We start from the raw sequence: 27,943 nt of genomic DNA on the forward strand, positions 1-27,943 counted from the left end.
TTCTGTACCAGGTGGGACCCAGGATCCAGGTGCTGCTGACTGCCACCCAGAACATAGCCACACCCTGGACTGTGTGTCCCTTTCTGCCCCCACGAAGTGCTTGACCCTTCTCTGTTCTCCTTCCTGCTCAAAGCTGCCATTCCTGTTGCTGGTGACCCCTTCATGGGAGGCGCATCCTGAGGAGTTGCTGCCTGGGCCTGGGCCTGGCCCCAGCCCTGATCAGAACAGCTGCCTGCCTTGACCAGTCGCTGAGTCTGTGTAAGAGTGGATGAGTTGGTGCCGCCTCTGCGTTCAGTGACTTGTGTGTCTTCTCTTTTGCAGCAGACGGTTGATGACGAAGGGCCGGCCGTGTAAATGAAGATCGGGTGAGGAGCAGGACGATGCCCAAGGGCGGGTGCCCTAAAGCACCACAGCAGGAAGAGCTTCCCCTCAGCAGCGACATGGTGGAGAAGCAGACTGGGAAAAAGGTAACGCCGCCCCCCACCCCTGTGCCCGCCACCCCTGTACGCTCACCCACCCACATGGGGATGAGGCGGGAACGGGGTGCTGCCCGGGCGTGGCCTGTTCTCCGCCCTCCGGCCCTTTCTTTGTGCCTCTGTCTGCAGGCAGGAGTGTAGAGGGTGGTGAGGAGTGATCTTTCCAAAAGTGGCCTTGCTTTTTTGTATTTGTTATCTGGGGACCAAAGTCAAGTGTTAAATAATAGCTTTATGTACAGAAATTGGCCTGAGCCTCAATGTGGCTGCACGTTCTACCCCCAGAAATCCAGGATTTCTGTCCTGGCTTCCGTTAGGCCTGTCAGGCATTCAGGTATCCTGACCGCAAGCACTGCTGGGGCATGTTACTTCCAACTGTGGTTTATTCCAAACATGAGTAGGAAAGCGGGATGTAAATCTAAACCCCTGCATTTTATTCGTATGCGCTTAATGCTGATTCCTGGGGTGCAGACTTCCTGCCTTCCAGTGTGGGGGGTGATGCAGTTTCCTGGGGTACAAGCTTCCTGTCCTGCAGTATTGGCGGGTGCTGCTGGGTTCTGAGGTGTTAGGAAGTGCAGACTTCCTGTCCTGCAGTGTGGGGGAAGACGCCGAGTTCTGGGGTGTGCCCAGCGAATGTGAACTTGGACAGATCGGGGTTCAAGTTCAGTCTTTGCCATGTGTTATCTTTGTGACTGTCAACAAGTCAGGTGTCTCCTGAGTCAGCTTCCTGTCTCTGCAGCAGGCACAGGAGTGTCTGGTGGAGTGAATGGTGAGGCAGGGCCGTGCTGTGCAGGATGCGTGTCAACTCCTGCCATCCTGCCGCTGTCGTCCTTTGATCCTCGTGCCTCCTTGCTCCTGACTGCCTGGCCTGTGTGGCAGGCTGCTCATCTGTAACCTGTCTGACCCTCGGTGGTCCCTGGTGGGCAGGGTCCCCTCACTGTGTTCCTGGTTGCCGGTTGCTCTGGGCTGCCTTCTGGTCCCCAGGCCTGTGAGGCCTCTCGCTGCTTCCTGTGCTGCTGTGCTGCGGCCTCTCGGGTCACATTGTGGGTTTGGTGTGAGCTCAGCAGGGATTCCACGTGGGAACATAACCAGCAAGGCCGCCTTCCTCTCTGCAACAACATGGTGGCGATTCAGTTCACTTCTTTTTGGTGAACTGTGAAGCATGTTGTGAACACGGACGTGCAGGTGCTGAACGACAGCAGCTCTGAGACCCTTGATGTCTGGGCAGTGTCCAGGCGTCTGCTCCCACTCGCTGAGTCCCGAGCTCTGGTGCTGTGTGCAGGGCTGGGTGGGTCCCATGGCTTGCGGCCAGCAGTGAAGGATGAGCTGAAGCCAGTGCTTGGTCAGCACCACACTGCCGAGCTCACACGCGGGGACGCACCTGTCAGTGAAGCCTGTGGAAAGTCTAGGTTTGGCAGTTGGGATGGGCGTGTCCTGCTGAGCTCCTGAGGAGGTGGGTGTCAGGGTGCCGATGTGCACCTTCAGCGGTGAGGCAGAAAGGCACAAGGGCAGATCACGCTTCCTGGTGGTTCCTGCTCTTCTGTGGCTTAAGTGCTCAGAGCGTTGGGATAGCTTTATGTTGCCATCCTGGCCTTCTCTTCCTCATCTTGTGGGGTTGGGTCCTGGGACTCAGCATTCACGGGGAGCAGCCCAGCTCTGCAAGGTGCAGAGTACTGTGCGCACAGCCCAGGCCTCGCCGCCGTCCTCCTGAGCTCCTGCCACTACCACTAAGCTTCGGTGTCAGCTCCATGCCTCCAGTGAGCACTGTCTCCCAAAGAGGTGGTGGGTGGTGTGGTTTCACCCCGAGTGTGTGGAGGCGTGAACCGTGTGTTTGGATCAGAACCCTGTCATGTTCACATGGGTGATGCGGGTGGAGTTCCCGGGACCTCAGAATGTCTGTGAAAGGATTTCTTGGCTTCTGCACCTGGGTTGTGCTCTGTGAACAGAGATGTTTGGGTTGTGCCCTCGAGGGTCTGACGCTGGAGTTTGGAGTGGCTGTGTGAAGGGACCACTGAGTGAACCAGGCCCGCGCTTCCTAGAGGACCCCAGCTCCGTGCCCGCAGGCTTTAGGGTCAGGGCGGTAGTGGTGGCCTGGGTAGGATGCAGAAGGCGTGTGGGGAAAGGAGAGCCTGGCCCTGGCGTTGATGGTGAGGTGGCGACTGTCACTCCCGTTCTTCTCTGTACCTGGGCCGGTGAAGATGAACAAGCAGTGGAGGGAGGAGGGAGCTCTCCTGGCTCAGGTCTCAGAAATGCTGATTGAGGAGGTGGTTCTCTGAGCCGCTGGACACACCAGCAGGCTGGGCATGGTGGAGCCCTTCGTCAGTGGACTTGCAGGGAAGGCCGTCCAGGCAGGGTAGCGTGAGACGAGAAAGGCCCGGAGAGCCACAGAGAGCAGGTCGTGTTGGCGCACGAGGCAGGGTGTCGTGATTTGCAGGCGCCTGCTCTCAGCTGCTTCGAGTTGTTCTCTTGCTTAAGGAGAAGAGAGACTTGATAAACTGGTCCTGATGTTGTCAATGGGAGTTCTGTTCACACATGTGCTGTGAGGGATGTGTGGATTTCACTCTGGGCTTTTCCAGTAAGGTAGCTGTGTTCTGGGTTCGAGAGTGTGTGTGTGTGTGTGTGTGTTGGGAGGGGTGGTTGACAGGGTCTGGCTCTGTCACCCAGGCTGGAGTGCAGTGGTACAGTCTCAGCTCACTGCAACTCCTGCATCCCTCCACACCCCTCCACCCTGCCCCACCGCCCCACGCTCAAAGCAGTCCTCCTACTTCAGCCTGCCTTGTAGCGGGGACGGCAGGAGCATACCAGCACACCCTGCTAATTTTTGTATTGTTTTGTAGAGACGAGGTCTCACCATGTTGCCCAGGCTGGTCTCAAACTTCTGAGCTCAAGTGACCCTTCAGCTTCGGCATCACAGGCGTGAACTGCCACAACCAGCCTGTCCTGTTTTGTTTGTTGGTTTGTTTCCAGCTACTCACAGTAAAGTGAGGCATTTTCCTCCTGCAGGCAGACAAATTGTAAATGCATTGCAGGGAGTAGGGAGCTCTCAGGCCTAGTGGAGCTTTCTTAGCTTGAACAGTAGCTTGAAATAGAATGCCTGGGAAGACGCACTCCTGGTTGCAGCTGCTATTAGAAGAGGCTGTGTTCCTTAGGGAGGAAGTGATCTCAGCGTGCCAGAACTCAGGTGCACACGTCTGACCTGCCTTCTCCTGGTACAGGCTGAAATGGTTTCTGCTCAGTTTTCTACCATAAACTCCCTTTTCTCCAGATACAGTTTTATGTTATCAAAAACAATATATTTTTAGATTTTTCCAAAAGAATCGTGATCTCAGTGACATACACTTGGAAGATGGAAACGGAGCCCATGACTCTGCAGTACATCCTGATGCCGTGCTGACCTGACAGCTTGTGCGTGTCCCTTTGGCTGCACCAGTGAGCACAGTGGCAGAGAAAGGGCCCCTCCTGGAGACAGTTTCTCACCACTGCCTACCATGGAATCCCAGAGCCACCGAGCTGCCTCAGGAGGAACCATCAGGTGGCTGCATCGTTGAGTGTGTTCTGATCCAAAGGTGTCCGGGGCCACAGAGAACAGTGTCATCCCCAGCCCCATGGCACAGTCACCCCGTCTCACTGAGCTCTGGGCACGCCACTCGGAGCACAGACGGCCTCACAGCCCCCTGAGCTCCACTCGCTGGTTCTCAAAGTGTGTCCTCCGACCAGCAGAGTCACCTGAGCGGCTGGAGCTTGTTAGGAACCCACATTCACAGCCCCGCTCAGACCCAGCAAGCTGTGCTGAGGCCGAGAAGCTGGAGGTGGCGCCCACAGGCATGGAGGCTGAGCATGTGGGCCCTCCAGCGAGTCTCAGCAGAAACACCCCCAGTCTGTGCCAGTTACAGACTCACATCTGGTCTGAGGCCCCTTCCCAAAGGTAGCTTTGTCAGCACCGCAAGTGGGGAGCTGTGAGCTATGTCCCCCAAGATAAGTATTCCAGAGTGACCTTAGCTGAGAAGCTGGGAAGCGCATGGCCAGGCCTCGGCATGTCCCACCTCAGGCTGTGGCTTCACGAGCAGGTCTGGGATGGGGTCTGTACTCAGAACAGAGCCCAGAACTCACCCTCATGCTTTGGGAGCAGCAGGAGGCCGTGTCTGATGGTGAGAACACAAGAGGGTGAAGCTGGGCTCAGACAGCCCTGAGGCCGCTGTGGGCCCGCGTGGGTGCCTGGAGAGGGTGGTTTCTGTCCATCGTTTCACTAAGGCAGTAAAGGACATAGAGCAGCATCACAGAGAAAGCCAGACTTGTCAGGCTTGCTGGACTTGGGTCCGCTTCTCTTCCCAGTCCTAGGGCTCAGAGCACAGGGCCTGTGGCTGGCCAGCTCCTGCCATTTCTGCTCACCTGACAGTTGGGCTTCCCCCACCACCCGGTTCACACGCCTGCACGCTGCCTCCGCCCCGCCCTCCCCTGCCTTACTCCTCTCTGTAGAACACGCCGTCCTCATCTCCTCCCACCGGAGGTTTAGCTCTGAAGCAGCAAATTTAAATTTGCATTCTCTGTGTTCTCTGCTCTGCCACATGCTGTCTGCACTGAGGCTCACCTGGTGCTGTGAACACCGAGCTCCTCAGGTTCTCACATCACCTTTAAGAAGTGGGAGTTCTTGGCCGGGTGTGGTGGCTCACACCTGTCATCCCAGCACTTTGGAGGCCAAGGCACCCTCATCACCCAAGGTCGGGAGTTCGAGACTAGCCTGGCCAACATGGCAAAACCCCACCTCTACTAAAAATACAAAAATTACCTGGGCGTGGTGGTGCATGCCTGTAATCCCAGCTACTCAGGAGGCTGAGGCAGGAGGACTGCTTGAATCAGGGAGGCAGAGGCTGCAGTGAGCTGAGATCTCATCACTGCACTCCAGCCTGTCTCACTGTCTCACTCTGATGGAGTGAGAGTCTGTGTCGGGGAAAAAGAAGGAAGTGGAAGCCCTTCCCTGTGTTCCTGATTGTCATTATTAGAATAAAGCAAACACTTCCCACTTGAAGAAGAAAAAGCCAAGGAAATCCCCTTGGCTCTGTCCCTAGGCAGTGGTGCATAGGGTGCTCTGAGCAGCCCCCATGTCTTCACTCTTGCCCAACTCCCAAGACAGAAGTCCACTCTATTTAATTTTTTCTTCTAGAACTCATGCTCTCTCTTAAAATCCTATCTTTGGCAAATGAAGGTCACAGAAGTTTTTCCTGTGTTCTGTACGTTGTATAGTTTTAGTTCTTAGATGTAGGTCTATGGTCCATTTCTAGTTATATTGTGTGTGTGGTGTGAGGTGAGCATAGAGGTTCCTGTTTTGTATCTAGATGGGCAGTTGCTGTGTCAGTACTACCCTGATGCCAAGGCCAGACAAAGACACGGCAGGATAAGAAGACCACAGACCAGTGGCCTCACGAACACAGACATAAACATTTTAGAAAGAATTTTAGCAAATTGAGTTCATCAGTTTATAAAATAAAATGAATCATGTACCATGACCAACCAAGCAGGGTTGATTCCAAGAACTCAAGGTTGAACCTCCCATATCAGTCAGTTTGAGTTGTTCTGTTATTAGACGGAAAAAAGAAAACCCTGTGATCACACCAACTAAGGCAGCAAAAACATTTGACAAAAGTCAACACACTCATTGTTTTTTTTTAAAAATTGCACAAACTAGGAATAGAGGGGAATTTCCTCAACCTGATACAGAGCATCTGTGAGAACCTGCAACTGACATCATATTTAACGTCAGAGACTGAATTCTTTCCACCTAAAATTGAGAACAGACAAACACTGGCCATCTCCACTGCCATCAGCATCGTCCCGCAGGCTCCAGGCAGCGCGGTCAACTACACGGAAGTCAGGCTGGAGAGGAAAGAGGAACACTGTCTTTACTCAGAGACATCTAGTGAGGAAAGCCCAAGACGTCTGTCCAAAAGCTGCAAGAATCAATGAGCGTACTGTGGTGTTCCAGTATGCAGAAGTGTATTTCTAAATACTCATAAATAATAGAGGGCTGAAGTTGTAAAAATATGTTTGCAGCAGTATCAAAAATACAGATAGTTTTGGGGTAAATTTGACCAAAGATGTGCTGCAAAACCTGTACCCCGAAAGTTGCAAAGTATTCCTGAGAGAAATTAAGCAACACTTGAATGTAGAGTGATACAATATTCATTATCAGGAGACCCTCGGATCTCTCTCCACGTGGATGTATAGTGTCAATGTGATGCCAGCCAAAATCCCCGTGCGCTTTTTTGGGTAGAAATTCATAAGACGATTCCAAAGTTAATAGGGAAATTCAAAAGACCTAGAATAACCAAAGCCACCTTGAGAAAGAACAGAATTGGAGGACGCAGTGTAGGGTCATTGCTTTCTCTGAAGCTACAGGCATGAGGTAGTGTGCTTCCTCTTGGCAGCGGGACAGGCCCATGGGTGAGTGGAACAGAAGAGAGCCCACAGGCAGACCCTGCACACAGGCAGACCCCACACCCCACACCCCACACACAGGCAGACCCCGCACCCCACACCCCACACACAGGCAGACCCCGCACACAGGCAGACTGCACACACAGGCAGACCCCGCACCCCACACCCCACACACAGGCAGACCCCGCACACAGGCAGACTGCACACACAGGCAGACCCAGCACCCCACACCCCACACACAGGCAGACTGCACACACAGGCAGACCCCACACCCCACACCCCGCACACAGGCAGACCCCGCACACAGGCCAACCCAGCACCCCACACCCCACACACAGGCAGACCCCACACACAGGCAGACCCCACACACAGGCAGATCCCACACACAGGCAGACCCCACACACAGGCAGTTCAGATACTAAGGCAGCTGAGCCGGGAATGGTACTGGAGAGGCTGGATGACCTCTCTGTGCTGCAGTCGGTGGACAACACGAGTCTCGTTCGTAGAAGAGAGATTGAGCTCCGGGGAAGGGTGTCCACTGGACATGGCCGTTTTTCAGTCCCTACAACTTTCTCTTTGCTGTGTGTGTGCTTCCCATGAGTGGAAGTCATGGTGTGACGGAGAATCTGCGTGTGACGTGTGTGGAGCCTACCTCGGGTCATGAGGAGGAGCCAGGTGACCAGCGAGCTGGTGGGCCCGGCAGGGTCTTGTGCCATGGCTGTCACTATCTGGTGGTCCTTGGGGCATAATGGGGCTTTACAGGAGGTGCCTGATAAGGATTGGATTTAATGTTTGAGGTATTTGCATTTAGAAAATGAGAACATTCTGTAGCACGTGCAGGTGGTTCCTGCCGACAGTCCTCTTGTGCTGGTGAGGAAAGCTCAGAGGGGCCGAAACAGGGCCTGTCCCACCCCAGCTGCCTGGCAGGCTCTGAGCCCAGGTTGATGGCAGCCGCCTTTCTGGTGGCTGTGCGACGCTCCCCGTTCTGGGCAGCTGGAGGCGAGCCTTGTGTCACACAGGTGCCTTGCCCGTGCTGCTTTTCCCTCCACAGCTCGTTGAGGTGTAAGGAGCTGGGAGGTGAAAAAGAAACTTGTGAGCTTTTAAAGTGAACTATAGATATGCGTTATTATAGCTGGTAATTTCATCTGTAAAACCAGGGATAATCACCACCCAGGTGAGAATACACAGTATTCCAGAGTCCTCGGGGCCTTCAGTAACGTTCCCCATTTCAAAAGTCACCTCTGCCCTGACTTCTGTCTCCACTGGTAGGTTTTGGCTGTTGAGGTTTCCGTGGGAGACATTGGTTGCTCCCCAGTGTCTGACTTGCAGGACTTTGCTACTGTTGGCATTCGGCATTCTCTCCCTTCGTGGCTGTGGCCATGCCCAGCATTCGTGGGCCCTTCTGTCGATGAGCCAGTGTGCCCCAAGAACCACCAGGGAGCCCGCATCCCTGCCAGCGCTCAGTGTGTGGGCCTGACGTCAGCAACGCTGACGGGTGTGTGGACGGGCACGTGGTGACGTCACATGGTGGTGTGGTGTGTGTTTTCTTCTGGTGGTGAACATGTCCTCCTGTGCTGTCTTCTAGAAGCTTCCATGTGTGAAGAAAGGGATAGAGCCCAGTCTGATTCCAGAGGAGGGCTTCTCTTTGGGGTACAGATGTTCCCAGCTTGGTTGCTAGATGCATCTGCCACTGTATGCATAGGGCTGCTCCATGAGGCTGCACACACCTCCTGTGTTGATTGCGCGCACCCCTGGTGTTTACCGTGCACACCACGTTTTCATGGCGCTCACCCTCGGTGTTTATGCCATGCACCCCCCTTTCCATGGTGCGTACCTCGTGTTTGTGGTACACACCCCCCCGTGTTCTCGGCTCACATCCCCGGCGGTATTCCATTTGTATTCTAGAATTGTTCATTTGCCTTTGGACGGGCAGTTTAGTTGTGTCATTTTTTGTATTATGAACAAAACAGCCTTTGAACAGCCTTGTGCTTGTTTGTGAACGCGTCATGGGAAACGCGCCTGCAGCTCTCCCTCGAAGCCTCGTCGGCTTTGCTGGGGTCTGCCGAGCCTGTCTTCTCCCAGCTGTCCTGGTGGAGGTGCTGGTGTGCATCTCCTCATGGCTGTCATTTGCACTTTCCGGATGAGAACCACCGTTTCGGGTGTCCATTGTCTGTTTGGGTATTTTCTTTTGTGAAGTGCCTGCCGGAGGTGCCTGTAGGCGGTCTTGCCTTGACCAGGGCCCTGAGGACAGTGTTCCTTCTGTCCAGGCTCCCGGAGGCCTTGATCAGTTTGGGGCTTTCCTCCCACATCACAAACTGTGGAATTTCATCACAGGTCTTTTCTGGAGCTGTTGAAATGAGCACATGGTTTTCTATCCTTTATTTTCTTAGTGTGGTGAAATACATTGCTTTTTAAATTTCTTGCATTCTCAAATCTATTCTTGTTCCTATCATTTGTGTTATCTTGTTATATATATCATGTCTGTGTTCATAAGGTATGTTGGTTTATAATTTTCTTATCATAGAATGCCCTCATCAGGTTCTGAAATTAGCGTTATGGTAGCCTCTCTTCAGATGTCTGATGGAACCCACACACTGGGCCAGGAGTGTTCTTGGAGGAAGGAGTTTAAGATTGGAGCTTCTTCCTGGTGTGTGCCGTTCTTTCCTGGCATTCTCCGGCCCCGAGGAGGATGCCTCTCTCATTCCAGGTGGGGACTGCACTCCGAGGGGGCCATAGAAAAGCTCAGTGCAGCTGCAGCCAGGCAGCAGATGAGCTGCATCTGGGCACCCAGGCCGAGGGCCGGAAGGACCTGCGCTGCTGGGGCGGGTGTTATGTTCCTGAGGCCCCATCTCCCCAGAGATCCATCTGAGACCCTCCTCCTGTCCCCATGTCTCACTGGAGAAGCCCCATCTCACCAGAGACCCGTCTGGCACCCTCCTCCTGTCCCTGTGTCTCACTGGAGAGGTGGGCACACTGCCGTGGCTCCAGTCTGCTTGGCAACTTCTCTTTGACCCCAGTTGCCCTCTGAGCTTTTGCAGCATGTTCTCAAAAGCGCTCGCATGGTCACTCAGGGATGTCTGATGAACTGCCAGGTTTGGTGGATGCCGTGTTGATCAGTCAAGCTAGAAGATGCATCTGGGTCCCAGGAGGCAGGACCGTGGCTGGGGGTGCTTGGGCTTCTCCCAGGAACAGTTGGGCATCTCAGCCCTGGAGCAGCTGAGGCCTCCAGTGCTCTGAAGGCACCGCTGACCACTGCACACGGTATTTGCCGGCAGCTTACCTAGGGAAAGTTCCAGAAAGAAGGCTTACTGATGGGGAAAGGGGCTGTGTGTGTCACACCGTCTGCCTCCCCAAGTCCCAAGCGCTGTGTGCGTCCATCACACGGGCTCCCTTCCCCATCCCCAGGGCACGTCTTCCAGCCAGTAGATTATGCCATTGAGGCAATGCTTGCTCAAGGCCAACCTTGGAGCCGGGGCTGGATGGAGTTGGGGCTTCACAGTCCCTGCCCTGCCTCTTGCCTGGTGGGTGGGCCCTGCATTTAGGCCTGCAAGGGGCTCTGCTACCCCACAGAGGCTCCTCCCTGGAGCTCCAGGGAGGGCAGAGATGGGGCTAGGGGCTGCTCAGTGGCCTCTAGAACAGTGGAAAAGTCCACGTTCAGGAATGGAAAAGGCAAAACTACAGCACAGCCAGTGTGAAACAGGCAGAGTAAGAAGTGCTCTGCCAGAACTCAGAACTCAGGCTACAGGGAGCCACACCCGGCCACTCACCTGAAGACACGCCCCGCCTGGAGACCCTGCTGGCCTTCACTCCACAGGAGGCTTCTGATGGGAACGTGGCTGTGCGTGGCAACGCCTCTCTTTTGGGAAGGCAAAGCCGTTGTTTTTCCTCATTGTTCAGTACCTCCCAGGAAGGCAGGAGTGGAGTGGGAGGTAGCGCATGTCTATCTCCTCTGCTTTCTCCACATACACACCAGTGATTTCCTGAGCGTCCCTCCGGTGTGCAGGATGAGAAATGGGCCAGAATCAGGGCTGAGCCACAGCCCGGCCCCAGGCTTCTGGGCGAAGGTCCTGCAGTCAGTGACCAGCCTCACACGCCACACCCTGGGGTGCAGGGAGGGTGTTCGTTGCCCAAATAAGAGATTTGCTTCTCCTGGCACATGAAACAAAATCTTAAGGGCTTAAGAATGTAATTTGGGAATCATGATTGAAAGTATCCCTTTCTTTTCTAGGATAAAGATAAAGTTTCTCTAACCAAGACCCCAAAACTGGAGCGTGGCGATGGCGGGAAGGAGGTGAGGGAGCGAGCCAGCAAGCGGAAGCTGCCCTTCACTGCGGGCGCCAATGGGGAGCAGAAGGACTCGGACACAGGTACCAGCCCGCGGCCCCTCCTGCACTCAGCCCTCCACAGGCTGCCCGGAGCAGCCCAGGCAGGGCGTCCCCAGTCCCCGCACCTCCGGCTTTGCACTGGGACCCACGGTAGCACCCTGCACGCCGTCCAGGCAAGGGGCAGCAGGGGCGGGGCACAGGCCCCCACGTGCCACCTCCTCTTCACCCGAGGCTCAGGCCCCCGGGGCTGATTGGAGAGCTTCACTCTCGGGTCCCACACGCGTGGAGATGCACCCGGTGCGTGTCCAGCCCTGGGCAAAGTATAGGGCTTCTGACCTGTGGGTCTTCTGACAGCTGGACACAGGAGGGAGACAGTGGTTCCCCTCAAGGCCACAAAGGCACAGGAAGAAACTCCATTGCTTGTAGTAAAAACCAAAGGGAGCCCTAAAAGTGAGCAGGAGGCAGGGAAGTCTTCCCAAGCGCAGGTGGGGTCTGAGGCTGCAGAGCAGGAGTGCGTGTGCTGTGTGCATGTGCCTATGCCAGAGTGTGTGCCTGTGTGTGTGTGTGTGCCCATGTGTGCCTGTGTGTGTGCCCATGGGCACATGCCCGTGTATCTGTGTACATGTGCCCATGTGTGCCCATGTATGTGCTTGTATGTGTACCCGTATGTATGTGCTTGTGTGTACCCGTGTGTGTGCATGTGTGTGTGTACCCGTATGTGCCTGTATGTGCGCCTGTGTGTATGCCCATGTGTGTGCCTATGTATGTGTGCTTGTGTGTGCCTGTGTATATGTGCGCTCATGTGTGTATTCGTGTTTGCGCCCATGTATGTGTGCATGTGTGCCTGTGTATATGTGCGCCCATGTGCATATGTCCGTGTGCTTGTGTGCCCATGTGTGCGTGTTCATGCCTGTGTGCCCGTGTGTGCGTGTGTGCCCATGTGCAAGCCCGTGTGTGTTCATGTGCACACACTCCTGGTGGGTTCAGCGCCTCCTACAGTGCCCCTTCCAGTGGATTCTGTCTTGAGCTGCTCAGTGGGGAGCCCAGGCCTTTGCGCTGGCCATGCTTGTTCTTTGGTGATTCTTGTGTTCAGAGGCCTCCTTGTCCTCCTGGTCATCCAGCTTCTCTACACCCCTGCTGGGGAAGGTTGGAGGCAGTAGAGCACTAAGCTGGCCACAAAGCCTGGAGTGAACTGGCCTGACGTGCTGCGTCAGGCCCTGGGCTCTGTCCCTGGCCTCCTAAGACTCCTTGAATGCAGCCATAGCACAAGGCATAGAGGCTTTGCCAGGATGTGGGTTTGAGAGCAGATGGGGAAGTGGTCCAGGTGATAGGGGCTCATGATACTAAGGAGATTGTTGAAGAGGAACGGCAGCAGGCACAGCCAGTAAAGAGAATCCAGGCCCTGGCTTTTGTCACCACAGCTCAGGAAGCTTCAGCCTTTGTGATTGTGTGGCTGCTGCAGGCCTGTGGCCCCTCCTGTCCTGTGTGGGGTGCTCCAGGGATGTGCTCACAGTAGCCAGGTGGAGACTCTGCCGAGTGAAAGGCCAGCGGAGAGGGCTGGTTTTCCCAGGTGGGAAGTGAGGGGCAGGTGCAGTGCCAGGCACATGGCTCCTGTCTCTGGGCCAGCACATCTGGGAACAGGAAGGCTGCAGGGACACCAGCACAGGCCCGGGAGGACTCCTCTTCCCAGCAGCAGACAGCTCCAAGGAAGAACATTGGGAGGCACAGGGAAGTGAGTGGACAGAATGTGTGGACAGGTCCTACGACCTCAGCCCCCAGAAGGGAGGGCCTGGGCGACTCCCGGGAGCTCCCAGCGGTGCTGTGTCCTCTTGGGCTTTAGGCCTAGAGAAAATCAGTCCAGGCCTAAAAACCCTGTGCTTGCTCTTTTTGGTCCCATGCTGGTTTTGGTTGTGGAAGGCCATCACATTGATGCATAGTTGTTAGCTCTTTGTACAGTGGCCATGTGGAGTTGGCCTCAGACCTTTGAGGTGTTTCTGTGATGTCTCTGGAAGTGTTGCTGAAAGGGTTAGTGAGACAAGCATCTGCTTCTGCTTCCTAGGAGAACGATCCCGCTTGGTAAGATGGCGTTCCCAGGGCTACCCGGTGCCCACCCCGTCTGGCTGGTCAGGTCTCTTTGTGGTGGCCGTTTCGTCATCGTGGAGAGAAGCTCTCCCCCAGGGCCCTGCTGTGTTGTCATAATCTTCCAGGGTCTGTCTGTTGATGGTTAGTGCCTGCCTAGTGCCAGCCCTGCTGGCCCACTGAGGCCGTTCTCACTATCTGTGGGTCTCTGGGATGTTTTCTGCCACAGCCCTACCCTGAGCGCTCCTAGAACTGTGTGTTGAACACCACGTCCTTTCTCTGTGAGGGGCAGGCCCAGGTGAGGACAGGGTAGGTGAGAATCCCTGTGAGGTGGGAAAACAGTAAAGAACATTTTGAAAATAGAATTTTCCAGGCAAGGACTGTGACAAAAAGACCTAAGAAATGTAGTATTTGTCCTCCTGTGTTTATCACCCTTTTGGGGCCAATTTTAATAACTTCTTGTTTAATGTTGCAAAACTAGATTTCCTAGGAAGATTGTTCTGATGTATGAATGTGGAGCATTGCTTATCCTAGAAGCTTGCATTTTAACCAGGACCCTCTTAAAGTAGCGAGTCCACGGCCGGGTGCAGTGGATCACAAGGTCAGGAGTTCGAGACCAGCCTGACCAACATGAAGAACCCGCACCCCCGTCCCTATTAAAAATACAAAAATTAGCCAGGCGTGATGGCACGCGCCTGTAATCCCAGCTACACAGGAGGATGAGGCAGGAGAATTGCTTGAACCCAGTAGGTGGAGGTTGCAGTGAGCCACGATTGCACCATTGCACTCCAGCCTGGCGACAGAGCAAGACTCCCTCTCTAAATAAATAAATAGTAGCAAGTCCAACTCCAGTGTGTTCAGCCTCACCCTGGGCCAGGAGGCAGGCTGCTGGGTGCTGTGACTCTCACACGCTGCGTCTCCTCCTTCCCCCAGAGGAGCAGTGCTTGCTTAGAAATGAGTGGGGTGGAGGGAGAGGTGCACACCTCAGCTGTACCCATCTGGTGGCCACAGCAGGGATGAGAAGAGAAACATTGGTGCAGGGTTAACTGACACGTGACAGACAAGAGACTCTTCTCTGGTCCCCAGGAGTCAGGCCCCTCTGGAGAGGTGTGGGTGCCCCCAGGCATCCCTCCTCCTGCAGTGCCCCTGCAGCGCCCTCTGCTGAGCAGGCGCAGCCAGTCCCCCTTGCCATGGTGGGACGGATGCAGGGTCACCACCGTCCCGGGTACCTTGGCTGTGTCCAAGTGGGAGAGCCTGGCACACCTCCCTTAGAGACTTCCGTGTTGCCTTGGGGATGGCTTCCCGCCTCCCACACGCAGGGTGGAGTCAGCCCTGCCTGTGGTCCAGTCCCATGGAGATGCAGCCTCTGCAGTGCTTAGTCAGGGCTGGGGGCAGCCTGCCAAGAACAACGTGGTTCTGTCTGTCGTGAATCAGCGCAGTTTAAGGCAGTCCCCAAGGCTATGCATCTGCGTGGTCCCTACACAGCAGCCTGGAGGCTGTCCAGGCAGACATGAGCATGTGACACAATCACCTGTGAGCCTTCCAGAGTGCCAGGCAAGAGCCTGTCCCAGGACCAGACCTCTGTAAGGGCTGTGGGTGCAGCAAGGAGTGGAAAGGCGCCTGCCGTGTCCTGGCCCCAAGACAGCTTTGCCCACCGAGCCCTCTCAGACCAGCCCTGGGACTTTGATCCCATCCTGCCTGCCCTGTCTGCCTGGGGCCTCTCGTATCTGCTTTTGAAGTCTGTCCTCTACCACCTCAATGGTGGTCTCAGTCTAAAAACCCTTATCACGGAGAGCTTTCATATTGAATTATGTGATACCTGGGATTCGCTTCAAATTATACCAGTTTGTCCAGTGTTTCATATGTGTACGTTTTCCCAAAACTTAAAAAATCTAAAAGTAGCCAGGCACAGTGGCTCACACCCTTCCAGCACTTTGGCAGGAGGGTCCCTCGAGGCCAAGAGGTCAAGGCTACAGTGAGCCGTGATTGCGCCACTGCACTCCAGCCTGGGCGACAGAGTGAGACCCTGTCCGTAAAAAATAGATAAATAAATAATCAGTCAATCAGCGCATGTTTTTGAGGTTGCTGTGCCTCATTGCCTGGCCTCCCTGGGGTTCTGGGGAGCCTCCTGCCCCGCTGTTTCTCCTGCGCCTTCGTCTGTGACCCTGAGTCTCGCTTCTCCCTGCCTAGGACCGCCGGGGTCCTGCTTGTCCTGGGGCAGCCACGAGGGAGCCCTCGTCAGGAGCGCCGTGGGCCGAAGCTGCCTGCCCTCTGCACGTGGATGTTTCTTTGGAACAAGGGGAAAAATTATGATTTTCTTATTTTGCTTTGACCTGTGAATAACGCCCTGGTATCTGGTGCCTGGGGTACGCGCTCTGCAGTGCTGACGGGCACATGCTGGCTCCTTCAGCGTTAGGTGCTTGGCACCTTCAGTCTTTTCCTGACGTCATGTTTGTTCCTGGTGCCTCAGATAGGAGACGGCTGCCCTGACGGCTCCTGCTTCCCCGTTCCTGGAGGGAAGACAGACCTAGCCACTGGGGTCTGTGGGATCTCCTGGAGGGAAGACAGACCTAGCCACTGGGGTCTGTGGGATCTTGGAACTCTGAATGCCAGACCTTGCCCAGTGCTAGAGGCGACGCGTGTGTGAAGTGGAAGAGGCTTCTCCCATCCACTCAGCCGCAGTGGACCCGAGCGGGCAGAAAGAGCAGAGTGCAGCAGGGGCCAGGCTGTGCTCGCAGGCAGGGCAGGTGCCTGGAGAGCATGGCACCCCTGGGAGCCTCTTGCCAGGAAGGGCGTGTGCACTGCAGTGTGCTGTGGACCGGTGGCCTCAGCTCAGTGTCTTGACGAGGGTCCCGAGGCACTCAACGTGTGTGGGGATGTTAGCAACACACGGCGGGCAGCCCTGATGCAGTTTCTCACCGAGCACGTAGCAGACCCCATGCACCCCACACAGGGCACAGACCCTAAGCACCCCACGCAGGGCACGGATCCCACACACTCCTCGCAGGGCACAGACCCCAAGAACCCCATGCAGGGCATGGATCCCACGCAGAGCAGGGCCAGCCCAAGGCCAGGCCCCTCCCCTATAGAACTCCTACCAGGCAGGACCAGAGCCACAGTCACTTCCACACCATCTCCTTCCCGAGAAACCTCAGCAGACTCTTCCTCCTTTCCTGGCTACACGGGGGCCCCTGCCGCAGCCGGACCCTCTGCCACCTCCTGAGCCTCAGGAAAGCAAGGTCGGCCTCTGAATACAGAGGACTTCGGTCCTGCCAGAGGATGCTCGGCCAGTGGGTGCTGGCATGCAAGCAGCCTGCGGGGAGGCAGAGTGGGGCTGCAGCAAAGGCTGTGGTGGTCGAGGTGAGGGTGGTGGCCAGGTCTTGTTGCCATAGTGAGGATTCTGGGGTTACCCTAAGAGCCACCACATTCAGGCACTCATGAAAAAGCACATCAAAATAAAATATTTTCACATGATGAAGAACTCCGCGTGATTGGTCTCTGGTCCTACTATTTCTCAACCATTTTTCCTCTCTAGATGTAAGCAGTTTCTCGTACAAAGGGAAGGTTCTTCCTGTTTAAAATTCGATATTCCCCAAGCTGCAGCAGAGGCCTCCCTGACTCCCCTCAGAAGTGCACTTGGGCCGATAGCCAGGCCCATGTTGTCAACACAACACAGACAAGCTGGGGTCCACAAGACCACCCCAGGCTCAGCGATTTGACAGGACCCCAGGACTCAGGAAAAGGTGGTGGCTGCTGTGGGAGCAGTCAGCCGAGTGAGGGGGGGCACGCGGGGGCCATCTGCTGCCTCGTGGCTCCCTGCTGTGGGACTTTGGGCCCATTTCTCAACCTTTCTGTGCCTCTCAGCCCTTTCATCCATAAAGCTCTGCTGTGTGAGGAGCTGTGGCCCCTTGACAGAGGAGCCCCTCCCCGCCCTGTGCTCTCACCACCTACGCACTCGACCAGGCAGGCCTGTGCCCTGCAGGAGTGACGGACACAATTCAGGCCTCAGTGCAGGTTTGGACGTTGATCTTGTTTATTTTAAAATACCCACGACACTGTGTGTGTGGAACGGAGACCCCGGGTGGGAAACTGTTCTGTTTGGTTGTCATCTGAGCCCTTTTGCCAACATTGCTTCCTTCCTTCTTGGCTTCCTGTTCACCATAGTGACAGCCGAATGCTGGTGAAACCACCATGGGGCTTAGACCCTGCTCCTTCCCACCCTTGCCACGTTACCCTGTTTGCCTCCACAAGCTTCCTGTGGAACTGGTCCTTCCACCCCACCCTGGCCTGGAGATGGGGAAGGCATGGAGGTCGTGCAGGCAAGGGCTGGACGCACAGCCTCATCTCTGTATGACCCATTCACATATACTGCAGAGGAAGCTGAAGCTGAAAGGCCTAAGAGATGACCCCAGCTCCCATCGGCAGGCAGGAGGGCTGAGGTCACGCAGCTGACGGGGTAGGCCCTGTCTCTCTTTAAATGACCAATAATGGTAACTGACAGAAAGAAGGCAGAAACAGAGAGAAACCTGGAGATGGAAGGAGAAGCCATTCTCACCACACACGGTGGCTCACAGGACTCAGCGGGGGCCCTGCCAGCTTCTCCTGTGGGCCCAGGACAGGCTGTGTGGAGCTCCTGTCTTGCTGCCCCGAGGGGGTGTCGGTGGGAGGACTGCTGCGCCCTCGTTTGTGTGAGTTGAGCTCAGTGCTTGGGTGGGAACTTGGTGATCTGGACCATCCGCCTCGTATAGATCGGCTGTGATTAGACTTCTTGGCCAGAAGTGCTGTATTTCATGGCTGTGAACATCCAGATGAGGCCAGATGTTTGGTTTTAGTGAAGTGGACAGAATCTGTGAGCAGCAGCCATGCCACAAAAGCTGCACCCGGCCCTGCCCATCCGTTCCATGGGTTGTAACCGCCACGGGCCATGAACTTTCTCTTGTTTGAAAATACCACCATGGAAACATCCCTTTGTGTAGCAGAATCAAGAATGTATTTTGATGTCTTTGAGTTTGACGGTGGGATGCAGGAGTCGCACATTTTCCTATGTTGACAGTATGGTGGCCTGTGTCCCCTAAAAGACTTGCTAGAAAAGCCTAGAAATTAGAGGTGCTAAATGATTGATACAAAAGGCATTTGTTCCGATGAGTAGCAGAGGCCACACAGCTCCACATCCCTGCGGCCCTACCTCAGGGTCTCTGCATTGGAGCCCAACCTCAGACCTCCCAGGGAGGTAGAGGAAGGGGCTCTGAGCTCAGACCCCACGGAAAGTTTGTCCTCTCAAGAAGGCCACACTTCCTGGACACTTTGGGCTATCTGAGCAGACACTGTTCCCCCAGCTAAGAGGGACAGGTACTGAGGAAGGATGAGGGGCTTTGAGAGGTCACCACAGAGACTTCTGACCTAGTCCTGCCCTCCGGTGGGGCTGGCATCTGTATTTGTGCCATTGCTGGAAATGCCCCGCACTCCCTGAGGCCCCCACCACCACAAAAGCAAACCCTCCCTGGAGAGACACACCTTCCTCATCCAGGCCTCGCGGCTCCCAGAGTGCAGACAGACGAAGAGCCCGGTTGGAATTACAGACGTTGAGGAAGAAAGCTGTCCTGAGAGAGTCAGCAGGGGTCAGCCCCAGGGACCTCACGTGCTGGGATGGTTAAGTGCACAGTATTCATCAGAGGATTTAAAACCATCGAGTATCATGCAGATGTTTCTAAAGCATATGGAATATCTGGAAATGAAAACTAGAATCACTGAAATAAAAAACCCAGTGGGCAGATGATGTAGCTTATTAGACACAACCTAAGAAAGTATTGGTGAACTGGAAGTTCTAACAAAAGAAATTGCCTAAACTGGAGCACAGAATGAAAATGAGACAGGAAGCCTGCAGGAAGCGGGGAGCTGTGGAGGAGACAATGCAGCTCAGCAGGCACCTCGGCAGAGGAGAGAGCAGGGCAGGGAGACGGCAGCTCCAGAGGCCGGCAGCAGAGGGCTTTTCAAGGTTCATAAAAACACAAGCCTCAAATTCAAGAAGTGTAATGAATTATAAGCAGGAGAAAGAACAATAATTACACATTTAAATACGACATTTAAATATGACTCTGACATGAAGTTTTCACAACAGCAAAGGGAGGACGTTAAAAGCAGCCAGATGTGGTGGCACAGCCACCCATGGTCCCAGCTACTCTGGAGGCTGAAGTAGGAGAGCCACTTGAGCCTGGGAGGTGGAGGCTGTGGTGAGCTGAGATTGCGCCACTGCCTCCATCCTTGGCTACAGAGTGAGACCTTGTTTCAAAAAAAAAAGGCAGCCAGATAGAGAAGACACTCCCTGCAGAGCACCCCCAGGCGAGTCACAGCCCTCCCGATCCCACCTGCACAGAGCATCCCCAGGAAGGTCACAGCCCCCGCATCCCACCTGCACAGAGGACCCCAGGAAGGTCACAACCCCCCCATCCCACCTGCACAGAGCACCCCCAGGAAGGTCACAACCCCCCCATCCCACCTGCACAGAGCCAGGTGCTGCTGCCATTTGCCCCAGGAAGCTCAACTCCAGTCTCTTTGCTGCCTCAGAAAGGCCTTGGCTGGATACAGGGGCAGGAAATGGGCTCCAGCTCCCAAAAGCATTGTCCACTGTAGCCCCTGCTGCCCCAGGCCAAGGCCATGCTCCAGCAGCAGGAAAAGGCTCATGGAGGGGGAGGTCTCAGCTCTGTGCTGAGGAGGGGAGGGTTCTGTGGAATCTCCCATTGGCCAGCTGGGTACTGAGGTGCTGCCAACCTCAGAGGGCTGGCAAGATGGATACGGTTTGAAGAAAGGCCCTACAGGCCTTGTTTCTTAAAGATGAGGTGGGTGGCCGCCCAGGCTCAGGTCAGTGGACAGAGGTGCCACCGCCAACACGCTTGACTTGGGAAGACTCAGCCTTTCCTGGCACCCTCCACCGCTCTCCCTGGACCTCTGCCCTCAGCCCCAGGCTGCCTTAGCCTGTAAAGCCCTCAGAGCCTGCAGGCCATTTTCCGACTGCAGAGCAGGAGTGGAAGGGGGCTTCTGAGTCCTGTGGAGTTGCTCCCACCCCCCACCCGGGGCCACATCTGCCTGTAGCCGGGACTCAGTCCCTAGACCTGCCAGTTTTCCACTTTGCAACTTGGTAAATACCATTTGGAATTCATAGAAATTGTATTTGACTTCTATTCGGACAGTAGAGACAGGAAATTTGCAGAATGCCCCAGGAACTTGCTGGTTGTTCCTAGGGGTAGCTCCAGATGCTCTCAGCCTTTTGTTACCCGCAGACAACACCCCACACCCGCTATACTCTGCACTGTGTGGAGGGGCAGGGAGCAGGTTTTGCAGCCTCTCCTGTCAGAGGGGCCTTTCTCAGTGGCGCACAGCTCCAGCTCAGCCCAGGCCTGGGGTAGGAGGGGCAGGCAGGCAGTGCGTGACCTCCCTGCAGGACCCACTTCTGTGGCGCCTGACAGTGCAGGTGCCTGTGGCGTGTGTGCACATCAGGGACTCGCTCAGCTGCTCTCAGACTGTGGTGTTGCTGGGCTGGAATGGAGAGCAGGCATTGTTGAGCCGCAGGCTGTGGCACACGCAGGCTGTGGCACACAGGGGTCTCTCTCCGTGGGTGGGGCTTTCCCTCTATTCCAGAAGCCCCTGGAGTGGGCAGTGTCTCGGACCTGACAGATTTGCAGGTTTGCTGGGCTCCAGAGCTCGGGTGGTGTCTGGTACGTGTTGTGGGCCTTGTGGATGCTCATAGCTGCAGGTGCTTGTTTCACAGTGGAAAAATTGGCATCCTGGGAGATCTGGTTTCATATGGGACTTTCTTTGTGTCAGGACAAGTACAGTGTCCTGTTTCGGGACTGGGAGAGCTGGGTGAAAAGTTGCTGCTTCCTGGGTGCAAGCTCTTCCTGAGTTAGGGCAGAGCGAGGTCCCTGTGGTGGCTCCAGGCACCAGAATTCACCAGGAGGTTGGCAGCACCTTCCATGCGAATTTTTGGGAGCCCTGTAAAGCTGACCCGGCCATGTGAGGGAAGCCAACTCAGTCTTTCTTCACCAAAGCTCAGAGCAGAAGCAGAAGGAGGGCCTGGTGAGGAGCGGGAGGGATGTGGCCCTGACCCTTAGGCTCGGGCCCTGGAGCCTCCCCAGGAAGTCACTGGGGCACTGAGTCCTGCCCAGTCTGCACACATAGGGTGTGGGCTGCACCTGAGATGGCTGCCCTGCAGGAGCGGGACATGTTCTGTTTGCCATAGAAAGCAGCTCTTCACTGCCCCTCAGAGTGGGGGTGCAGCGTGGTCTCCTGGCCTGTCACTCTAAAGCCTGACTTCTCAGGAACACCTTTGCCTCTGCCTGTTCCCCTGACACACGCCTCCTAGGATCCTTTGATAACTTAAGGGCATGGTAACATCTGCATTTTGGGATCTGAACATACCACAGCCCCAACACCACCCCACCTCCTCCCTCCGCAGTCCCAACTCTGCCCCAGCTCCTCGCTCCGCAGCCCCAACTCTGCCCCAGCTCCTCCCTCCGCAGCCCCAACTCTGCCCCAGCTCCTCCCTCCGCAGCCCCAACACCGCCCCACCTCCCTGTGTCCACCCCTGGCGGCCACATGCAGCAGAGTGGGGCCCACTCGCTTTTGACTTCTGATGGTGGAATAAGGAGATGCCGTATGCTCCCAGGAGTCTCCTGTGCTGTGCGCTGCTTTGCAAAGTCTATATCTCAGGGATTCTGCTTTCCTCATGTTCTCAGGGGGCTTCATGTCTCCAAAACATTAACTCCCCTGCTCTGGGTGACGGAGAGAACAGGCCTCTGAGTGTGCATGGCTAGGTCGTGGGGTTCAGGGTCCTGCAGAGGTTCTCAGCTGCTTTTCCAGGCAACTGTGGGCAGAGCAGCTGTTCGGTGAGCGTGGGCCCCCTCCCGGAGAGAGGAGGACTTGAGGGCTATCTGTTGGGGAGCTGGGGTTTCTCCGGCAGCTTCGCCACCTCTTTCCTAGAGAGAGGCAGCTGCAGGCCTGCTTGTGTTGTATGTATAGAGGTGGCTGTGAGAAGCAGGCCTGGGGAGGGCCGGCCCCCGGGCAGCTGGAGGGTGCAGGGAAAGCATGGGGTGTGCGCATAGAGACCCACGGCCAAGCGCCCGACTCGGCGCCTGTGACTCAAGCTCGCTGCTGAGGTGTGGCTACGCCAGTGATGGCTGTGGGCTGAGGCTCACTGGCCGGTGGCGACTCCACCTCCCCCACCACTGTGTTTGCCGTGTTATGTGAGGGGCTGGTGCCAGAGTTCAAGGGCTGTCTCAGATCTATGCACTGAGGACTGTTGACAGACTCGCTGGTGGTGGCAGTGGCAGCCTGCAGTACTTGGGGCTTTGCCCATGAATGTGACGCAGGTCGATGTGGCCAGGTGTGTGCCCTCCTGCAGGCTTGTCCCATAGGACATACGCATCCGCATTCTCAGCATGCCCCAGACCTAGTTCCTAAGAAGTCAGCCTCAGGGCCGGGCGCAGTGGCTCAAGCCTGTAATCCCAGCACTTTGGGAGGCCGAGACGGGCGGATCACGAGGTCAGGAGATCGAGACCATCCTGGCTAACACGGTGAAACCCCGTCTCTACTAAAATACAAAAAAAAAAAAAAACTAGCCGGGCGAGGTGGCGGGCGCCTGTAGTCCCAGCTACTCCGGAGGCTGAGGCAGGAGAATGGCGTAAACCCGGGAGGCGGAGCTTGCAGTGAGCTGAGATCCGGCCACTGCACTCCAGCCTGGGCGACAGAGCGAGACTCCGTCTCAACAAAAAAAAAAAGAAGTCAGCCTCAGATACCTTGGAAAGAGCTAGGGTGGGTGGGCAGTGTCTTCTTAGGAAAGCGACGGGCACATTCACGGGGACTGTGGTGGTGAACAGCAAGGGAGTTGCGCCCTGGGAACTGAGCCAAGAGACCAGTTAAGACCCTTCTGTGTTCCAGCGACCGGCAGGTGTGGGGTCCAGTTAGCCCGTTGTCACAGATGTCACCCACCTCTCTAGGGTCAAACACCAGCTGAGGGAGAAGTTCAGTCCTGAAGAGAGAGGCTTCTTGGATATGCTGAACGGAAGGGAAGGGAGGCGCCCCAGGGGAGAGCTTCAGAGGCCCGTATCTCCCTGGTAGCTCTTCTTCCCCAAGTCAGGCCTTGGCAGAGCCTTGTCTCTGTGCTGCACCTCTGCAGTTTGCACCCCATGACCTAGAAAACCCCAGAACCCACAGGGCAGCTGGAGGAGGATTCAGAGGTGTCTGGCCCCTGATTTCCATCCACAGGAGGGCACTGGTCAGGCAGAGGAGGAGGCAGCTTCTGTGCCCGGGACTCTTAGTGCTTGGGGTCTTCTCTTCCCCGCCCCTGCCTCCTGCCTCTTTTAGAAGACACAGCATGTGAGTTGTGTTAGACGCTGGCCGAGTGTTCTCTAACGGGTCAGACGAGTGCAGGGTGTGCTTGTTACGAGGAGGCTGAGGTGGAAACAGCCGAGCTCTCACACCGTGTCTTGTTAGTGCTCTGTGTTGATGCCTTTAGATGCCTCCAGCCCAGTCCCTGTTGTGGTGCTGCAAGGCTGGTACGCTCCTCGAAGCACCATGGCATGAGATGGAGGTTCCTAGAAGCAAGAAGAAAGGTACAGTACTGACCAGTTGGCCTTGATTTACTGATGTGTTTTAAACTGTGTCTGCCATGTTTATATCTGCACTGTTTGGAGGAGGGACGGGGAAGGTGGAATTTAATTACAGGCACGTGTTTTAACAGAGACCTGTCCTGTGTGAGCCAGGTCACCGGTGCTAAGCTGTCCCACCGCATTCATGTGTGGTACGAGGTCTGGGGAGGCCCAGGAGAGGTGCCTGGAGTGAGTGGATGCTCGGTGGAGGTCCAGGCTTAGCGGACTTGAGGGGCTGGTAACGAGGTGTTTAAATGGTCTCACAGTCACTGCTGAGAGGTGAGGTGGGTGGCACCAACGCTCCCAGCACCGCTGTGCTTTCCCCACTCACAGACCTTCCTTTCTGCTCTGTCAGCTGTCAGGTGGACGCAGGGGGCTCCGTAACATTAGGTAAGGACCTGGGTTTGGAGGACGCCGTGGCATGAAATCTCTCCTCCCTCTCTCCCTCGCCCGCCTCACAGAAAAGCAGGGCCCTGAGCGGAAGAGGATTAAGAAGGAGCCTGTCACCCGGAAGGCCGGGCTGCTCTTTGGCATGGGGCTGTCTGGAATCCGAGCTGGCTACCCCCTCTCCGAGCGCCAGCAGGTGGCCCTTCTCATGCAGATGACAGCCGAGGAGTCTGCCAACAGCCCAGGTGAGCCCAGCCTGGGGGTGGTCCCTGGCGCAGGGAAGGGGCTCTGCCTGGTCGCAGCCTCGCGGCTGTGCTGAGGATAAGCCCTGTGCAAAGGGACCTCGTGACGGTGGCCTGGGCTCTTGAGGATTTGAGAAAGCAGGGCCACCCACAGTAACGCCCCCCTGTCCCCTCCTTGGTCTGCAGTGGACACCACACCAAAGCACCCCTCCCAGTCTACAGTGTGTCAGAAGGGAACGCCCAACTCTGCCTCAAAAACCAAAGATAAAGTGAACAAGAGAAACGAGCGTGGAGAGACCCGCCTGCACCGAGCGGCCATCCGCGGGGACGCCCGGCGCATCAAAGAGCTCATCAGCGAGGGGGCGGACGTCAACGTCAAGGACTTCGCAGGTGGGCGCCCTGTGCCTGGCAGGGGCCAGAGGGCCCCACTGGAGCCCTGAGCCTGCCTTTGGGTCGGATGGGCTGTGCCCTCGTGGGCTGTGCATCTGCTCTGCAGGGCCCGGGGTGTTCACAGCCACACTTACTCCAGTGGGGTTTGCTGTTGCTGAGAAGAAATCAATGTTTCTTGGAAAGTATTTCAAAGTAAACTTGTTTGCTGGGTTTTATTGTTATTTTTATTTTTAGACAGCGTCTCGCTCTGTTGCTCAGGCTGGAGTGCAGTGGCATGATCACGGCTCACTGAAACGTTGAACTCCTGGGCTCGAGCGATGTTCCCAACTCAGCCTTCCGAGTGCAGGCGCTCGCCACCACGCCTGGCTAATTTTTTTATTTTTTGTAGAGACAGGGTCTTGCTGAGTTGCCCAGGCTGTTTTGAACTCATGGCCTCAAGAAATCTTCACGCCTTGGCTTCCTAAAGTGCTGGGATTATAGCTGTGAGCCCCCATGCCTGGCCTATTTTTAAGAGGACTGAGGAATTTTAAATCGTGCTCTGCTGTGTTCCATAAACCTCACTTCCAGGCCCCTGGAGGGACCTGTCCCTGGTGTGTCTAGCAAGTGGCTGCATTCTCCAGCAGAGGGTGCCCCTGTGCCGGGAGCCTGGCTGGGTCCACACCCTGGACTGGACTCCCTCCCTTCACGGGGCTGGGTCCTGGGGCTTGTCTTGGACCCGGACAGAACTGAGTCTCCCCAGACCTGACACAGCCCAGGGGCTTAAAGGCCCATGATTAGAGTTTAATGTCCCTTCTTTCCATAAATGCCCCATCAAACCATGGGTGGTCCACATGTCCCAGAACTGTCTGTTCATAGTGTAAGGAGAACAGATGAATGAAATCATCTGGGTAGAATTCTTCTAGATTTCTCCCACTGCCCTGGTTTATAGCTGTCTGACCCAAACCTAATTTAGCACCCCCCTTTTTTTTTTAAAGCATTTTTTAAAAGAAACTTCTCCAGAGCACTGCCATGTGCTTCCCATGGGGCTGAGCTCCGTTTCCACCGTTGCATGCGGCCACACCATCCGATGGTGGGCTCCAAGCTGCCCAGGCAGAAGCTGCCGGCCCAGGGCGGCCTTCATCATGCAGCCCTAGCCTGGGCGCCTGTGGAGCTCCTGCTGTAGCAGCTCTTCAGCCTTCAGGAGGCTCTCTCAGCCTCAGTTTCCCTGTTTCCAACACTGGAGGTTTCCCTTCCGTGTTTTGCAAAGGCACATACGCCTCCAGATTAGTGAGGACGAGGCTGCTGTTTACGACACTTGTGTTCACTGATTTCCTACCCCTTTAGGGTGATTGCTGCAGGTCAGCCCTGTGGGTTGTTAGTCTGTAGGGTTAACAAGCTAGATACGGATTGTGCTAGGGGTGCCACAGTAAAGAGAAGCGAGGGGTTCTCTGGGCTGGCACCTGCTTCCTAAATGGCAGCCCTCACGACAGGGCAGCTCCCCACCTGGCTTGTCCCCGCCCCTTAGCCCATCCTCAGGGTGCTGCCTCCAGAGACAGGAGGGGAGTTCCCAGGATTAAATCACGTACGTCCTGAGTGTCTGTTTCCAGGCTGGACGGCGCTGCACGAGGCCTGTAACCGGGGCTACTATGACGTTGCGAAGCAGCTGCTGGCCGCAGGTGCGGAGGTGAACACCAAGGGCCTGGATGACGACACGCCTTTGCACGACGCTGCCAACAACGGGCACTACAAGGTTGGCATCCCCCGTCCTTCACACATCCGGCCTGTCCTGGCATCTGGGTGGTTCTGTAGCTTTTTGTCCCCGTAGCTAGCCGGTTTCATGGTGTGGGGCACCGGAAAGCGAGTTTTTGCCTTGCCCACCCTGAAGGCCGAGCTGTGCCCTCTGTCTGCCCCCAGCTTTCCCCTCCTGGGTCAGCACATGGACGGCCTCTCACAGGTTTCGCAGCACCTGCCATCTATGAAAAGGCTCGTATCCGCCAGCCGCGTAGGTCTGGTTGGATTTGAGCAGGTGAAGGATTACACCAAGTGGAAGGAGGCCTGCAGGAGTTGCTGCCGGTCCCCGTCACCACTGTGGGGCTCTTAGACCTGCAAGGCAGACCCACCCTCGTCTGGAATGAGGTAACACCAAGAGGTGTGGCCAGTGCACAGAACCATAGACTCAAGATTTAGAAAGTGGCCATTGTGGCCGGCCCAGGAGCAGTGGGCACTGAGAGGTCTCAGCCTCTGTGGCAGCCGAGAGAGGTCGTGGTGTGCCTGACAGCCCCGTCCTGCAGGAAAGCAGGGGTGCTGTCTGGAGATGGGGTGGGTCTCACCGACGTCATCACCAAAGCTCTGTGGAGAGCCCCTGGTTGCAAGCAGGACAGCAAGGCTGGGGGGTGACACGGGGCCACATCTGCCCGTGCCCGTCGTGCTCCTCTGCAGCAGGCCCCGCCTGGCCATTGCAGGAGGTCCTGGCACCCACAGCACCTTGGCCTTAAAGAGCACACTTGAGAAACAGCTCATTCAGGTGGGGTGGGGGTAGATTGAAGACTCTGAGACGACCAGGGAACTTAGAACACTGAGTCCATATTTGATGTTAAAACGTGGCCGTTAAACTCTTGGGTAAGGTGATGAATGGCACGATGGTTTACCCTGTTTCTTTTTTATGGGCCCTTCCAGAGACATGAACTGGAAAAGGCTCTGCAGTGTCTGGGATTCGCTCAGTACTGCGGGGGAGGCCAGGTGTGAGGGGAATGGCGCTGGGGGCGGTGTTGGGGCTGGGGCATCCGATGCAGCTTTATACTTCTGTAATTACCACTTTTGAATTTTTTTATTATGAAAAATGTCAAGGATTTACGGTGAGGTAGGCAGGATCATGGCCCCCAAGATGCCCGTGTTGTGACCCCAGACCTTGTGAGTGCCTCACATGGGGAAATCGTCCTAGGTCATCTTGCAGGTCCTAGGCAGCCCCATGGGCCCTTAAAGCTTGAGAGCCT

The 27,943-nt window shown here is 55.9% G+C and overlaps 1 protein-coding gene across 1 annotated transcript in view; it reads left to right on the forward strand.

Annotated features, from left to right (window-relative positions):
* ANKRD11 (ankyrin repeat domain 11) overlaps positions 1-27,943 on the forward strand; it is a 144,633-nt gene that overhangs the window by 104,198 nt on the left and 12,492 nt on the right. The window contains 5 exon segments of the mRNA XM_017871409.1: positions 322-467; positions 11,134-11,272; positions 24,414-24,584; positions 24,768-24,971; positions 26,558-26,700. Coding sequence (XP_017726898.1) covers positions 381-467; positions 11,134-11,272; positions 24,414-24,584; positions 24,768-24,971; positions 26,558-26,700 — 744 coding nt within the window. The 5' untranslated portion in view covers positions 322-380.

This window comes from Rhinopithecus bieti, unplaced genomic scaffold, assembly GCF_001698545.2.
Source record: "Rhinopithecus bieti isolate Rb0 unplaced genomic scaffold, ASM169854v2 scaffold_1037, whole genome shotgun sequence".
Classification (NCBI taxonomy): Eukaryota; Metazoa; Chordata; class Mammalia; order Primates; family Cercopithecidae; genus Rhinopithecus; species Rhinopithecus bieti.